A 16,802-nucleotide genomic window follows, 5' to 3' on the forward strand; every position below is an offset into this window, starting at 1 on the left:
TTTTACTTAAGTCATTTTTTGGTGTATCTATACTTCCCTTTTTATATCTTTGACAACTTTATCATGCGCAACAGTTTATACTGCTCCCGAGTGGCGCAGTGGTCTAAGGCACTGCATCTCAGTGCAAGAGGCTCACTACAGTCCCTGGTTTGAATCCAGGCTGTATCTCACCCGGCCGTGATTGGGAGTCCAATAGGGAGGCGCACAATTGGCCCAGCGTCGTCCGGGTTTGGCCGTCATTGTAAATAAGAATTTGTTCTTAACTTACTTGACTAGTTAAATTACATGCACATTTGTGGCCTGCTGTAGGTCATTTTGCAGGGCTCTGGCAGTGCACCTCCTTGCACAAAGGCGGAGGTAGCGGTCCTGCTGCTGGGTTGTTGCCCTCCTACGGCCTCCTCCACGTCTCCTGATGTACTGGCCTGTCTCCTGGTAGCGCCTCCATGCTCTGGACACTACGCTGACAGACACAGCAAACCTTTTTGCCACAGCTCGCATTGATGTGCCATCCTGGATGAACTGCACTACCTGAGCCACTTGTGTGGGTTGTAGACTCCGTCTCATGCTACCACTAGAGTGAGAGCACCGCCAGCATTCAAAAGTGACCAAAACATCAGCTAGGAAGCATAGGAACTGAGAAGTGGTCTGTGGTCACCACCTGCAGAATCACTCTTTTTTTGGGGGTGTCTTGCTAATTGCCTATAATTTCCACCTTTTGTCTATTCTATTTGCACAACAGCATGTGAAATTTATTGTCAATCAGTGTTGCTTCCTAAGTGGACAGTTTGATTTCACAGAAGTGTGATTGACTTGGAGTTACATTGTGTTGTTTAAGTGTTCCCTTTATTTTTTTGAGCAGTGTATATAGTGTATTTCTGGATAATGTTTAGTGGTGGACCTTCCTAAAGACTACTTAATACTTAGCCAATATAAGGTAGTTACTGCATTCTACAATGGCACCCATGACTATTCATGTACGTGTTTCAGCCTCTAAGAAAAGAGCCCTTAGTTCACAACCAATCACTGAAGACTTTATTAAACAGTTTATAAGGAAATGAATGGAAATCCTGCATGGGTACTTGTAGGTCCCCGAGAGAAGCGTTGGCCCAGTCACATAGAATGATATGTTATGTAATAAATCATTATCACATACATATTATGTGATTTTTCATCTCTAGAAGATGGCCAGCCTTGGTGTAATGGGTTTGCTGGTGGAAGGGTAAAGGGGGGTCTAAACCGGTCTTGGTGTAAAGAGCACGGGCCTGTCTTAAACCGGTCTTGGTGTTTGGTGACAGGAACAGTCAGAAGCGATCTTGGTTACGGCTGGGTGGTGGAGGGCCTAAACAGGCATGGGGCTGGGTGTTTGGGGGCAGGAACAGGGGCTGTCAAGACTCTGGCCACACCGCCAGCAGCAGTAATGGTCCTGGTGCCACGCCAGGCCATCTGCCCCCTTCTTGTAGTCCTCACAGAAGATCAGCTGGAAACAGGAGGAGAAAAGATAGGATGCGTTTAAGGGTTCTTTATTGGATCAAATGTTTCTCTATGGATACGAAAAAACTCCCCCTTAGACACAGATCAAAATACTGCATCTGACTGCAGAGATGTTATATCTGACTGCAGAGATGTTATATCTGACTGCAGAGATGTTATATCTGACTGCAGAGATGTTATATCTGACTGCAGAGATGTTATATCTGACTGCAGAGATGTTATATCTGACTGCAGAGATGTTATAGCTGACTGCAGAGATGTTATATCTGACTGCAGAGATGTTATATCTGACTGCAGAGATGTTATATCTGACTGCAGAGATGTTATATCTGACTGCAGAGATGTTATATCAGACTGCAGAGATGTTATATCTGACTGCAGAGATGTAATAGCTGACTGCAGAGATACTGTATAGATATTATATCTGACTGCAGAGAAAAAGCATCTCTAGTCAGACACAGCATCTCTACAGTCAGACACAGCATCTACGGTTGTCTCCCCATAGAATCAGAATGAATAGAACTGGCGTCCCTCATTCAATTAATGTATTATGTCTAGTGTGAAATGTACAGTGTATTTTGTATACAGCAGTTCTGTGTCTCAAAGACAATTTTCTCGTTGTGACATTAATGTTCAACCTATCCTATTCTATTTCCATGAGTCTCCCCTCACCTCGTCACACTCTGAACAGCGTGATCTGGTGTCTCCCCTCACCTCGTCACACCCTGAACAGAGAGGTCTGGCGTCTCCCCTCACCTCGTCAGACCCTGAACAGAGAGGTCTGGTGTCTCCCCTCACCTCGTCACACCCTGAACAGCGAGGTCTGGCGTCTCCCCTCACCTCGTCACACCCTGAACAGAGAGGTCTGGTGTCTCCCCTCACCTCGTCACACCCTGATCAGCGAGGTCTGGCGTCTCCCCTCACCTCGTCACACCCTGAACAGCGAGGTCTGGCGTCTCCCCTCACCTCGTCACACCCTGAACAGAGAGGTCTGGTGTCTCCCCTCACCTCGTCACATCCTGATCAGCGAGGTCTGGCGTCTCCCCTCACCTCGTCACACCCTGAACAACATGGTCTGGTGTCTCCCCTCACCTCGTCACACCCTGAACAGCGAGGTATGGCGTCTCCCCTCACCTCGTCACACCCTGAACAACATGGTCTGGCGTCTCCCCTCACCTCGTCAGACCCTGAACAGCGAGGTCTGGCGTCTCCCCTCACCTCGTCACACCCTGAACAGAGAGGTCTGGTGTCTCCCCTCACCTCGTCACACCCTGAACAGCGAGGTCTGGCGTCTCCCCTCACCTCGTCAGACCCTGAACAGAGAGGTCTGGCGTCTCCCCTCACCTCGTCACACCCTGAACAACATGGTCTGGCGTCTCCCCTCACCTCGTCACACCCTGAACAGCGAGGTCTGGCGTCTCCCCTCACCTCGTCACAACATGAAACAGCGAGGTCTGGCGTCTCCCCTCACCTCGTCACACCCTGAACAACATGGTCTGGCGTCTCCCCTCACCTCGTCACACCCTGAACAGCGAGGTCTGGCGTCTCCCCTCACCTCGTCACACCCTGAACAACATGGTCTGGTGTCTCCCCTCACCTCGTCACACCCTGAACAGCGAGGTCTGGCGTCTCCCCTCACCTCGTCAGACCCTGAACAGAGAGGTCTGGCGTCTCCCCTCACCTCGTCACACCCTGAACAACATGGTCTGGCGTCTCCCCTCACCTCGTCACACCCTGAACAGCGAGGTCTGGCGTCTCCCCTCACCTCGTCACACCCTGAACAGCGAGGTCTGGCGTCTCCCCTCACCTCGTCACACCCTGAACAACATGGTCTGGTGTCTCCCCTCACCTCGTCACACCCTGAACAACATGGTCTGGCGTCTCCCCTCACCCCGTCAGACCCTGAACAGAGAGGTCTGGCGTCTCCCCTCACCTCGTCACACCCTGAACAGAGAGGTCTGGCGTCTCCCCTCACCCCGTCAGACCCTGAACAGAGAGGTCTGGCGTCTCCCCTCACCTCGTCACACCCTGAACAGAGAGGTCTGGCGTCTCCCCTCATCTCGTCACACACTGAACAGCGAGGTCTGGCGTCTCCCCTCACCTCGTCAGACCCTGAACAGAGAGGTCTGGCGTCTCCCCTCACCTCGTCACACCCTGAACAACATGGTCTGGCGTCTCCCCTCACCTCGTCAGACCCTGAACAGCGAGGTCTGGCGTCTCCCCTCACCTCGTCACACCCTGAACAGAGAGGTCTGGTGTCTCCCCTCACCTCGTCACACCCTGAACAGAGAGGTCTGGCGTCTCCCCTCACCTCGTCACACCCTGAACAGCGAGGTCTGGTGTCTCCCCTCACCTCGTCACACCCTGAACAGCGTGATCTGGTCCTCTGGCAGTAGTGTCTTCCACAGACTAGCCCCCCCCTTCCTCTCCGCTCTGCCCCCTCTCCCCTCACCTCATCACAGCCTGAACATCGTGGTCTGGTCCTCTGGCAGTAGTGTCTTCCACAAAGCAGCTCTCCCTCCATCCAGTAGTACACTAGATCCACCAGAGCCTCTCCACACTCTGAACACACGAAGCAGGTCGGGTGCCACTGCTTGTCATAACCCGCCCACTCTGCATACACCACAGGCCTGTCCAGGGGAGCGAGTTCCCCGCAACCACTGCAATGCTGTAGGAGGGGAGAGTCGAGGGAGATGGGGGGGGGGGGGGGGGGCGGGGGCGGGGGGGCAAAGATGTGGAATGAGAGGGAACAGGGGGAGACAAAAAAAAACTACACTGAGCAAATTGATACCACAGGAATTGGGGGTGGGTGGGGGGGTAACCCACTAGCCAGTATACTGTCCCATCCACACAACATGATAATAGTGCATTACCCTCTCTCAAAGCCCACATCACTACCGCGCCAAAGCCAGGCCCGAAACATGGTGCATTCCTGTTATGATATAAGCAATCAAATTCAGATGTTTAGTCAGCCTTTAATTGTTTTCATACTGCTCTGTCTGTTTGTCTCTGTCGTCCTCTCTCGTAATGATGGCCTGTATGTACTATATTGAAGACTTTCTAAAGATAGCGTTCTCGATGGAGCCACAATGACATTCAGTTGAAAACAATGTCAACGTACAGTCACTTTGTAGTGAGACTAACATCTGAAGCCAAAGGATTGTACACACTTGAGCTGACGGAGACAGAGAGAGAAGCAGAGACAAAGACAGAGAGAGAAGCAGACAGATGGAGACAAAGACAGATGGAGACAAAGACAAGCAAAGAGAGAACAGAACTCCCACTCCCACATTTGTAAGACATTTGTAGCCTGCAGGGTTTATTCAGTTGATATTTTAACAGGGCATTAACACGTCCTTTCCTAGCAGCTGAACACAGACTGCCTCACTGAGTTATAAATCCTTGGTGTTATCACCATCCACAAAGGCATTTACAAGAGGGAAAAGACAAGGGCCCTACAGGCACTTAAAGAGAGTCAAAGAGCCCCGTGGGCCCTGGTCGGTCAAAGAGCCCCGTGGGCCCTGGTCGGTCAAAGAGCCCCGTGGGCCCTGGTCGGTCAAAGAGCCCCGTGGGCCCTGGTCGGTCAAAGAGCCCCGTGGGCCCTGGTCGGTCAAAGAGCCCCGTGGGCCCTGGTCGGTCAAAGAGCCCCGTGGGCCCTGGTCGGTCAAAGAGCCCCGTGGGCCCTGGTCGGTCAAAGAGCCCCGTGGGCCCTGGTCGGTCAAAGAGCCCCGTGGGCCCTGGTCGGTCAAAGAGCCCCGTGGGCCCTGGTCGGTCAAAGAGCCCCGTGGGCCCTGGTCGGTCAAAGAGCCCCGTGGGCCCTGGTCGGTCAAAGAGCCCCGTGGGCCCTGGTCGGTCAAAGAGCCCCGTGGGCCCTGGTCAAAGAGCCCCGTGGGCCCTGGTCAAAGAGCCCCGTGGGCCCTGGTCAAAGAGCCCCGTGGGCCCTGGTCAAAGAGCCCCGTGGGCCCTGGCCAAAGAGCCCCGTGGGCCCTGGCCAAAGAGCCCCGTGGGCCCTGGCCAAAGAGCCCCGTGGGCCCTGGTCAAAGAGCCCCGTGGGCCCTGGCCAAAGAGCCCCGTGGGCCCTGGCCAAAGAGCCCCGTGGCCCTGGTCAAAAGTAGTGCACTATAAAAGGGAACCATTTGGACCTCAGTGTGTGAATACAACCCATTCACCGCTTCCTTCTTATATGGGTTTAAGAATCCCGCCTGGGCTTTGCCCATCTTCACCGTCGTAGGTATTGAGAAAAACACGAACTACGTGTAAAAACGTTCTGGTTTGGAGAGGAGACGTTTTCATCTGCCAGCAACGCTAGAAGACAGCGTGTCTCGTGACTGTTTCAGAGGTGAACTACTTGCATCCATTTGCTGTATATGCCTGTTACCAAAATTATTGTCCACAATACAAAAATAAGCCCCCCAAAAATTATATATATTTCTTGTCAAAATGTTACACTTTAGTATAACTGTCATTCTGAAAAGGCTTGATAGGCGTTGTTTTGTAATGTCCCATTTGGTATCGGCCATTTTAAATTAGGATCCCCATTAGCTGCTGCTATCGCATAGAACATGACATAATACAGAACATTAATAGACAAGAACATCTCACGGACAGAACTACATACGAAGCGTTCGGAAAGCATTTAGACCCCTTGACTTTTTTTCCACATTTTATTTACATTAAAGCCTTATTCTAAAATGGATTACAATAATTGTTTTCCTCATTCAATATAAACAGGTTGACATTTTTTGCAAATTACAAAGACAGAAATACCTTATTTACATAAGGATTCAGACCTTTTGCTATGAGACTCGAAATTGAGCTCAGGTGCATTCTGTTTCCATTGATCACCCTTGAGATGTTTCTACAACTTGATTGGAGTCCACCTGTGGTAAATTCAATTGATTGGACATGATTTGGAAAGGCACACACACCTGTCTATTTAAAAAAAAGTGACTAGTTTCAGGAAACTGTGTGTATGTCGCAAGTCATGACTTCATAGGAGAGGCATTTGAAAGTTTTTTTTTTTTATCCAAATGCGTTTTTTGGGGCAGAAATGCCTCCTGGAACATTTGATCTTTCATGTGCCTTATTAATAACAAACTTGTATGTCATCTATATGATATGATATCATAAGTTGTTGATTATGAGCCTAATTAATATATACACACACACTACCGTTCAAAAGTTTGGGGACAATTAGAAATGTCCTTGTTTTTGAAAGAAAAGCACTTTTGTCCAATAACATAAAAAATGTTATGATCAGAAATACAGTGTAGACATTGTTAATGTTGTAAATGACTATTGTAGCTGGAAACGGCTGATTTTTTATGGAATATCTACATAGGCGTACAGAGGCCCATTATCAGCAACCATCACTCCTGTGTTCCAATGGCACGTTGTGTTAGCTAATCCAACTTCATCATTTTTAAAATGCTAATTGATCATTAGAAAACCCTTTGGCAATTATGTTAGCAGGGCTGAAAACTGTTCCGCTGATTAAAGAAGCAATAAAACTGGCCTTCGTTAGACTAGTTGAGTATCTGGAGCATCAGCATTTGTGAGTTTGATTACAGGCTTTCCTGGATATAGCCACTCTATTGTGATCACTGCATCCAATGGGTACAGATACAGCTTTAGAACAAAGTTCTCCAGTATTAGTACAAATGTAATCAATACATGTGGATGATCTTGTTCCTGTAGTGTTTGTAAACACTCTGGTAGGTTGATTAATAACCTGAACCAGATTACAAGCACCGGTTACAGTAAGAAGCTTCCTCTTGAGCGGACAGCTTGATGAAAACCAGTCAATATTCAGGTCCCTGAGAAAGTAGACCGAATGAATATATACAGCAACTCCTCCACCATAAGCATTACAGGGATATGGCTCTGAATATATACAGTAACACCTCCCCCATAAGCATTACAGGGATATGGCTCTGAATATATACAGCAACACCTCCCCCATAAGCATTACAGGGATATGGCTCTGAATATATACAGTAACACCTCCCCCATAAGCATTACAGGGATATGGCTCTGAATATATACAGCAACACCTCCCCCATAAGCATTACAGGGATATGGCTCTGAATATATACAGTAACACCTCCCCCATAAGCATTACAGGGATATGGCTCTGAATATATACAGTAACACCTCCCCATAAGCATTACAGGGATATGGCTCTGAATATATACAGTAACACCTCCCTCATAAGCATTCCTGTCTCTTCTATAGATGTTATATCCTTGTATTGCTACTGATGTATCATCAAATGGCTAATATACAGTGCCTTGCAAAAGTATTAATTTCTATTGGTGTTTTTCCTATTTTGTTGCATTACAACCTGTCATTTAAATATATTTTGATTTCATGTAATGGACACACACAAAATAGTCCAAATTGGTGAAGTTAAAAATAAATAAAAAATATGGAAAACTGGTGAGTGTATGTATTCACCCCCTTTGCAATGCAGCCCCTAAATAAGATCTAGTGCAACCAATTACCTTCAGAAGTCACATCATTAGTTAAATAAAGTCCACCTCTGTGCAATCTAATACCAACATGTTCTAAGCAGTAATACCAACATGTTCTAAGCAGACCACCATAGTCCCTGTGCCCAAGAACAGTAAGGTAACCTGCCTAAATAACTACCGACCCATAGCACTCACGTCTGTAGCCATGAAGTGCTTTGAAAGGCTGGTCATGGCTCACATCAACACCATTATTCCAGAAACCCTAGACCCACTCCAATTTGCATACCGCCCAAACAGATCCACAGATGATGCAATCTCTATTGCACACACTGCCCTTTCACACCTGGACAAAAGGAACACCTATGTGAGAATGCTATTCATTGACTACAGCTCAGCGTTCAACACCATAGTGCCCTCAAAGCTCATCACTGAACTAAGGACCCTGGGACTAAACACCTCCTTCTGCAACTGGATCCTGGACTTCCTGACGGGCCGCCACCCAGGTGGTAAGGGTAGGTAACAACACATCTGCCACGCTGACCCTCAACAGGGGGGCCCCTCAGAGGTGCGTGCTCAGTCCCCTTCTGTACTCCTTGTTCACTCATGACTGCACGGCCAGGCACGACTCCAACACCATCATTAAGTTTTCCAGTGACACCACAGTGGACCTGGCTGTGTGGTGCCAGGACAACAACCCCTCCCTCAACGATGAGGCAGCCTACAGGGAGGAGGTCAGAGACCTGACAACGATGAGACAGCCTATAGGGAGGAGGTCAGAGACCTGACAACGATGAGACAGCCTATAGGGAGGAGGTCAGAGACCTGACAACGACGAGACAGCCTATAGGGAGGAGGTCAGAGACCTGACAACGACGAGACAGCCTATAGGGAGGAGGTCAGATACCTGACAACGACGAGACAGCCTATAGGGAGGAGGTCAGAGACCTGACAACGACGAGACAGCCTATAGGGAGGAGGTCAGAGACCTGACAACGATGAGACAGCCTATAGGGAGGAGGTCAGAGACCTGACAACGATGAGACAGCCTATAGGGAGGAGGTCAGAGACCTGACAACGATGAGACAGCCTATAGGGAGGAGGTCAGAGACCTGACAACGATGAGACAGCCTATAGGGAGGAGGTCAGAGACCTGACAACGATGAGACAGCCTATAGGGAGGAGGTCAGAGACCTGACAACGATGAGACAGCCTATAGGGAGGAGGTCAGAGACCTGACAACGATGAGACAGCCTATAGGGAGGAGGTCAGATACCTGACAACGACGAGACAGCCTATAGGGAGGAGGTCAGAGACCTGACAACGATGAGACAGCCTATAGGGAGGAGGTCAGAGACCTGACAACGATGAGACAGCCTATAGGGAGGAGGTCAGAGACCTGACAACGATGAGACAGCCTATAGGGAGGAGGTCAGAGACCTGACAACGATGAGACAGCCTATAGGGAGGAGGTCAGAGACCTGACAACGATGAGACAGCCTATAGGGAGGAGGTCAGAGACCTGACAACGATGAGACAGCCTATAGGGAGGAGGTCAGAGACCTGACAACGATGAGACAGCCTATAGGGAGGAAGTCAGAGACCTGGCTGTGTGGTGCCAGGACAACAACCTCTCCCTCAACGTGATCAAGACAAAGGAGATGATTGTGGACTACAGGAAAAAGAGGACCAAGCACACCCCCATTCTCATCGATGGGGCTGCAGTGGAGCAGGTTGAGAGCTTCAAGTTCCTTGGTGTCCACATCACCAACAAACTAACATGGTTCAAACACATCAAGACAGTCGTGAAGAGGGCACCACAAAACCTATTCCCCCTCAGGAGACTGAAAAGATTTGGATTGGGTCCCCAGATCCTCAAAAGGTTCTACAGCTGCACCATCGAGAGCATCCTGACGTGTTGCATCACTGCCTGGTATGGCAACTGCTCGGCCTCAGACCGCAAGGCGCTACAGAGGGTAGTGCGTATGGCCCAGTACATCACTGGGGACAAGCTTCCTGCCATCCAGGACCTCTATACCAGGCGGTGTCAGAGGAAGGCCCTAAAAATCGTCAAAGACTCCAGCCACCCTAGTCATAGACTGTTCTCTCTGCTAACGCACGGCAAGCGGTACCGGATCACCAAATCTAGGTCGAAGAGGCTTCTAAACAGCTTCTACCCCCAAGCCATAAGACTCCCGAACATCTAATCAAATGGCTACCCAGACTATTTGTAGTGCCCCCCACGCCCCCTCTATTAAGCTGCTGCTACTCTGTTATTATCTATGCATAGTCACTTTAATAAATCTACCTACATGTACATATTACCTCAATTACCTCAACTAACCAGTGCCTCCGCACATTGACTCTACACCGGTACCCCCTGTATATAATACTACTATTTTCAATTTTACTGCTGCTCTTTAATATCTTGTAACTTTTATTTCTTATTATTATTCGTATTTTTTTATTCAGCATTGTTGGTTATTGGCTTGTAAGTAAGCATTTCACTGTAAGGTCTTTACCGGTTGTATTGGGCACATGTGACTAATAACATTTGACAGTATATATATATATATACATATATATATCTGTCCTACATCTGTCCTATATCTGTCCTATAAATGCCGGGGTCAAAACAGACCTGGGTTCAAGTACTATTAGAAATAATTTAAAATACTTAATCTGTGCTTGATTGAGCATGCCTGGCTTAATGGAACCAATAGAATAGTTACTCCCCCCCCCAAAAAAAACTGCAAACCCCGCCCATCTGACACGTCAGGCAAGCTAAAGCAAACGCTCCTGTAAATATTGTAGATACAATGACTTACATATTACAATGACTTACATATTACAATGACTTACATATTCACTTTTACAGCAGTTAGTCCCATTGGTGATCAGAGTATAAATAGGGTCTGGCTGGACAATGAGACTTACATATTCACTTTTACAGCAGTCAGTCCCATTGGTGGCAGGAGTATCAACAGGGTCTGGCTGGACATTGGTGGCCTGCCCATTCCCAGTTCCGTTCTTCTGCTTGTCTCCCTTGACGACGGGCGGAGGGTTAGCGCCTCCCTCCCCAGGCAGCGCCACCTCCCCTACTCCTAGAGCCTCCTCCTTATAGCGCTTCATGAAGACAGACATGGCCTGGAGCTGGTGGAAGGAACAAGACCAACGATGGGAAATAAGCGTTCAGTCTATATTCCATCCTCAACTATGGTTTAATGAATGTAATGTTTATTACTGCTAGTGAAGATTAATATTTATTAATTAAATAATAAAATCATGTCAAATGTATGTTGAAGAAATAGATGGGTAGCTGTCTACGCTCTTTAAAACTTCTTGTCAATAGGGGGTGCTATTTGCACTTTGTAATAATTTCGTTCCCAAATTAAACTGCCTCGTACTCAATTCTTGCTCGTACAATATGCATATTATTATTAATATTGGATAGAAAACACTCTAGTTTTTAAAACCGTTTGAATTATATCTGTGAGTGCAACAGAACTCGAGTTAGAGCATTTTTCCTATGAGGATGTGAGAATGCAGAAATCTTCTTGCTGTTCTGAGATCTGTTTATAAATCTGCCTGTCTTCTATTGGTTGAGATGCACTGCATACGTCTTCCCCTGGGTGTCAGCGAATAGTGAGAGTTGAAATGGGGTTGCTAGGCAGAACTGAGAGCTTATAAAAGACCTCGGAACAAAGTGTCCGCCCATTTTTCACTTCGCTCTGACGCAAGGAGGACATCTGGCTGTGGCTCTAGAACGCTCCGGTTATAGGCCTTTAGATATATCCGGTCATGTTTTTATTTGTTATAGGTGTTAAAGACATCATAAGGTAGTTAATTTAAACCGACTTATAGCAGTTTATATCAGTTTATTGCGATTTTCTGGAATTCTTAGTCACGCGCTTTCACGAGTTGGACACCTCTCCTGCACATAGCTAGCGTTAGCTGCTATTTCTACAGGAGAAGAGGACATCTTTCAACCAAAAGACGATTGTTCTGGAGAAAGGACACCTTGCCCAAGATTCTGATGGAAGCTCGTCAAATGGAAAGAAGTCTTTATCCTGTTAATTCGTATTCATGTTGACAAATGTTAAACAATAATTCCGCCATGAATTTCGGTGCGGTCTCGCTTTAGCGCACGCTGTATGCGCAGTAACGTTAATTTTAAAAATCTAACACAGAGGTTGCATTAAAAACTAATGTATCTTTCATTTGCTGTCCAACCTGTATTTTTTTGTCAAGTTTATGAATAGTTTTCGATTAGATTAGGTGCCTCTCCAAGATGGCGCCGGACAGATTGCTTGAAGTTTGGCCAATACTCACATTGTATAACCACGATTTGTGCCGCTACATATGCACATTTTCGAACAAATCCTATATGCATTGTGTAATATGATGTTACAGGACTGTCATCTGAAGAAGTTTATGAAGGTTAGTCAAATTATATATCTTTTGCTTGCTTGTTACGATCGCTAACCTTTGCTGCTGGTAAATGGTGTTGTGTTTCTGGCTATTGTAGTAAGCTAATATAATGCTATATTGTGTTTTCGCTGTAAAACACTTAAATCTGAAATATTGGCTGGATTCACAAGATGTTTGTCTTTCATTTGCTGTATGCTGTGTATTTTTCTGAAATGTTTTATGATGAGTATTTAGGTAATTCACGTTGCTCTCTATAGTTATTCTAGTCGCTTTGGTGAGAGTTGTGATGGTGGCTGCAATGGTAAACTATGATTTACACCTGAAATATGCACATTTTTCGAACAAAACATATGCTATACAATAAATATGTTATCAGACTGTCATCTGATGAAGTTGTTTCTTGGTTAGTGGCTATTTATATCTTTATTTGGTCGAATTTGTGATAGCTACTGATGCAGTAAAAAAAGGGTGGAGTAAAAAAAAAGTGGTGTCTTTTGCTAACGTGGTTAGCTAATAGATTTACATATTGTGTCTTCCCTGTAAAACATTTTAAAAATCAGAAATGATGGCTGGATTCACAAGATGTGTATCTTTCATCTGGTGTCTTGGACTTGTGATTTAATGATATTTAGATGCTAGTATTTACTTGTGACGCTATGCTAGGCTATACTAGTCAGCGTTTTTACTGAGGGGGGTGCTCCCGGATCCGGGTTTGGAAGGAATTAGAGGTTAAAAGGTACTTCATATCAAATAGTGTCTGTTACAGGTGTGTGAGGTTTGAAAATAAGAACCCGATTGAAGAGATGGAACACACTATCAAACATGTGGACAAATCCAAAAATTGAGGTTTAAACAGAGGATATATTTATTTGGAGAAGAAGTGTATCAAATCAAAATGTAACCTGATCCTCTGGTAGTGGCCCGTGGCACTGGGAGGGGTCCTGATCGTAGACAGGTAGCTGTCTCATCAGCTGCCTGCGCCTGTACATCGCTCCCTCAGTCCCTGCTACAGGACGCTTTTCTTCTGGGAGCAACTCCATATACAGCATTGCCTGGAGAGACAGGTAGGGACGGAGGGAAGACAGAAAGAGTGAGTAAGGAGAGAGAGGGAGAGACAGAGACAGGTAGGGACGGAGGGAAGACAGAAAGAGGGAGTAAGGAGAGAGAGACAGAAGTAGGGACGGAGAGAGGAGAAAAGAGAGAGTGAGTAAGGAGCGAGAGGGAGAGACAGAGACAGGTAGGGATGGAGAGAAGACAGAAAGAGGGAGTAAGAGAGGGAGAGACAGAGACAGGAAGGGACGGAGAGAGGAGAAAAGAGAGCGTGAGTAAGGAGAGAGAGGGAGAGACAGAGACAGGTAGGGACGGAGAGAAGACAGAAAGAGGGAGTAAGAAGAGAGAGGGAAAGAGACAGGTAGGGACGGAGGGAAGACAGCAAGAGGGAGTAAGGAGAGAGAGGAAGAGACAGAGACAGGTAGGGATGGAGAGAAGACAGAAAGAGGGAGTAAGAAGAGAGAAGTACGGTTCGTCACAATAAGGACTGTAATCAGCAGCAGCGATAAGTGGCTTTGGGACCTGAGATTAGTTCCTTTAACACGAGAGAAGTGTTAAACTGAGCTACACCCTACGGCGCCACCTAAAGAGCCCCCTGTTCCCTACGTGGTGAACGACTTTAGACCAGGGCCATATGGGAGACAACCTTGGTGTGTTACCCCATTTCCGGTAGTGGAGAAACACCACCTCTAGTTCAGTGGTTCCTAACCTTTAAAAAAAAAAAAATCGGTTACTGTACCACCAATGGAATTTTTGCTCTGCCCAGATTACCCCCCTCTCGTGTGCATTTTACCCCCTGTGGCTAGACCAAGTGGCCCCAGGGGTCCGTATTACCCCTGGTTGGGAACCACTGCTCTAGTCTACAGGGTCCCTGTTGGGGAACAGAGCACAGAGAGGTCCCTTCATACTGTAGTTCCCTGAGGCCCTTCTCCCTGTGCTGCCCCATACACACCCACACCGCAGCAGACCGCATTACCCACGCTGCAACACTGACTCGTTGTTATTAACAGAGCAGCCTTTATGGTGATGTTTAACACCGCCACTTTAACAGCAGTTTAACTAGCGTTATATGACAAATAAAACTTCTTGGCAGACATTTTTATTTTTATTTGGGGGGGGGGGGAGCACACAAACACACACATTCCAGAGTGGTTCCACAGTGCTGTGAGAGAGCTGGGGGACCATCACTCTCTCCTACAGCCTTCAGGCTGCTGTCAACACAATGTTACCTCGCTAGCAGAGCCTTCCATCCATCCTTCCCTAATCAAGCCAACCAACACAACTATTGGGCCTTCCAAACCACAGCTGTGACCTAGGACAACCAAACCCCAGCTGTGACCTAGGCCTACCAAACCCCAGCTGTGACCTAGGCCTACCAAACCCCAGCTGTGACCTAGGCCAACAAAACCACAGCTGTGACCTAGGCCTACCAACCCACAGCTGTGACCTAGGCCTAACAAGCCACAGCTGTGACCTAGGCCTAACAAGCCACAGCTGTGACCTAGGTCTAGCAAACCACAGCTGTGACCTAGGTCTACCAAACCACAGCTGTGACCTAGGTCTACCAAACCACAGCTGTGACCTAGGTCTAGCAAACCACAGCTGTGACCTAGGCCTAGCAAACCACAGCTGTGACCTAGGCCTAGCAAACCACAGCTGTGACCTAGGCCTAGCAAACCACAGCTGTGACCTAGGCCTAGCAAACCACAGTTGTGACCTAGGCCTAGCAAACCACAGTTGTGACCTAGGCCTAGCAAACCACCGCTGTGACCTGGGCCTAGCAAACCACCGCTGTGACCTGGGTCTAGCAAACCACCGCTGTGACCTAGGCCTAGCAAACCACAGCTGTGACCTAGGCCTAGCAAACCACAGCTGTGACCTAGGCCTAGCAAACCACAGCTGTGACCTAGGCCTAGCAAACCACAGCTGTGACCTAGGCCTAGCAAACCACAGCTGTGACCTAGGACACCCAAACCACAGCTGTGACCTAGGACAACCAAACCACAGCTGTGACCTAGGACAACCAAACCACAGCTGTGACCTAGGACAACCAAACCACAGCTGTGACCTAGGACAACCAAACCACAGCTGTGACCTAGGACAACCAAACCACAGCTGTGACCTAGGACAACCAAACCACAGCTGTGACCTAGGACAACCAAACCACAGCTGTGACCTAGGACAACCAAACCACAGCTGTGACCTAGGACAACCAAACCACAGCTGTGACCTAGGACAACCAAACCACAGCTGTGACCTAGGACAACCAAACCACAGCTGTGACCTAGGCCTACCAAACCACAGCTGTGACCTAGGACAACCAAACCACCGCTGTGACCTAGGACAACCAAACCACAGCTGTGACCTAGGACAACCAAACCACAGCTGTGACCTAGGACAACCAACCCACAACTGTGACCTAGGACAACCAACCCACAGCTGTGACCTAGGACAACCAACCCACAGCTGTGACCTAGGACAACCAACCCACAGCTGTGACCTAGGCCAACCAACCCACAGCTGTGACCTAGGCCTACCAAACCACAGCTGTGACCTAGGCCTACCAAACCACAGCTGTGACCTAGGCCTACCAAACCACAGCTGTGACCTAGACCTAGCAAACCACTGCTGTGACCTAGGTCTAGCAAACCACAGCTGTGACCTAGGCCTAGCAAACCACAGCTGTGACCTAGGCCTAGCAAACCACAGCTGTGACCTAGGCCTAGCAAACCACAGCTGTGACCTAGGACAACCAAACCACAGCTGTGACCTAGGCCTAGCAAACTACAGCTGTGACCTAGGACAACCAAACCACAGCTGTGACCTAGGACAACCAAACCACAGCTGTGACCTAGGACAACCAAACCACAGCTGTGACCTAGGACAACCAAACCACAGCTGTGACCTAGGCCTAGCAAACCACAGCTGTGACCTAGGCCTAGCAAACCACAGCTGTGACCTAGGCCTACCAAACCACAGCTGTGACCTAGGCCTAGCAAACCACAGCTGTGACCTAGGCCTAGCAAACCACAGCTGTGACCTAGGCCTAGCAAACCACAGCTGTGACCTAGGACAACCCTACTACTCTTCTGTCAGCACTCTGTGACCTGGCACACCACTCTATTCCTCCGTCTCTAACAAAAATGCGTATCAAGCTAGTCTCTCAAAACAGCCAATCATCTCTCCCCTAATAACAGATGTCATCAAGCACATTCCTAACAGCCTCAGTAAATAGTAAAACCTCCGTCAGAAAACCCAATACGACTGAGGTTTTCTTTGTAAGCACAAACAGGGCGGATCGGGTGGGCTACAGCGCTCTTTAAGGGGTAAGCTCTGCTCACCACTCTCTGCCTGCCTCAC

The 16,802-nt window shown here is 48.0% G+C and overlaps 1 protein-coding gene across 1 annotated transcript in view; it reads right to left on the minus strand.

The window, feature by feature from the left end:
• Positions 1-1,009: 1,009 nt before the first annotated feature.
• The window catches only part of LOC129851376 (LIM and cysteine-rich domains protein 1-like), a 31,771-nt gene continuing 15,978 nt past the window's right edge, over positions 1,010-16,802 (minus strand). Inside the window, exons 5-8 of the mRNA XM_055917879.1 lie at positions 13,295-13,444; positions 10,899-11,114; positions 3,944-4,159; positions 1,010-1,477 (exon numbers count right to left, since the gene is read on the minus strand). Of these exons, the coding sequence (XP_055773854.1) occupies positions 1,340-1,477; positions 3,944-4,159; positions 10,899-11,114; positions 13,295-13,444 (720 nt within the window). The 3' untranslated portion in view covers positions 1,010-1,339. The remainder of the gene's footprint in view (positions 1,478-3,943; positions 4,160-10,898; positions 11,115-13,294; positions 13,445-16,802) is intronic.

The sequence above is a fragment of the Salvelinus fontinalis genome, chromosome 3 (genome assembly GCF_029448725.1).
Source record: "Salvelinus fontinalis isolate EN_2023a chromosome 3, ASM2944872v1, whole genome shotgun sequence".
NCBI lineage: Eukaryota > Metazoa > Chordata > Actinopteri > Salmoniformes > Salmonidae > Salvelinus > Salvelinus fontinalis.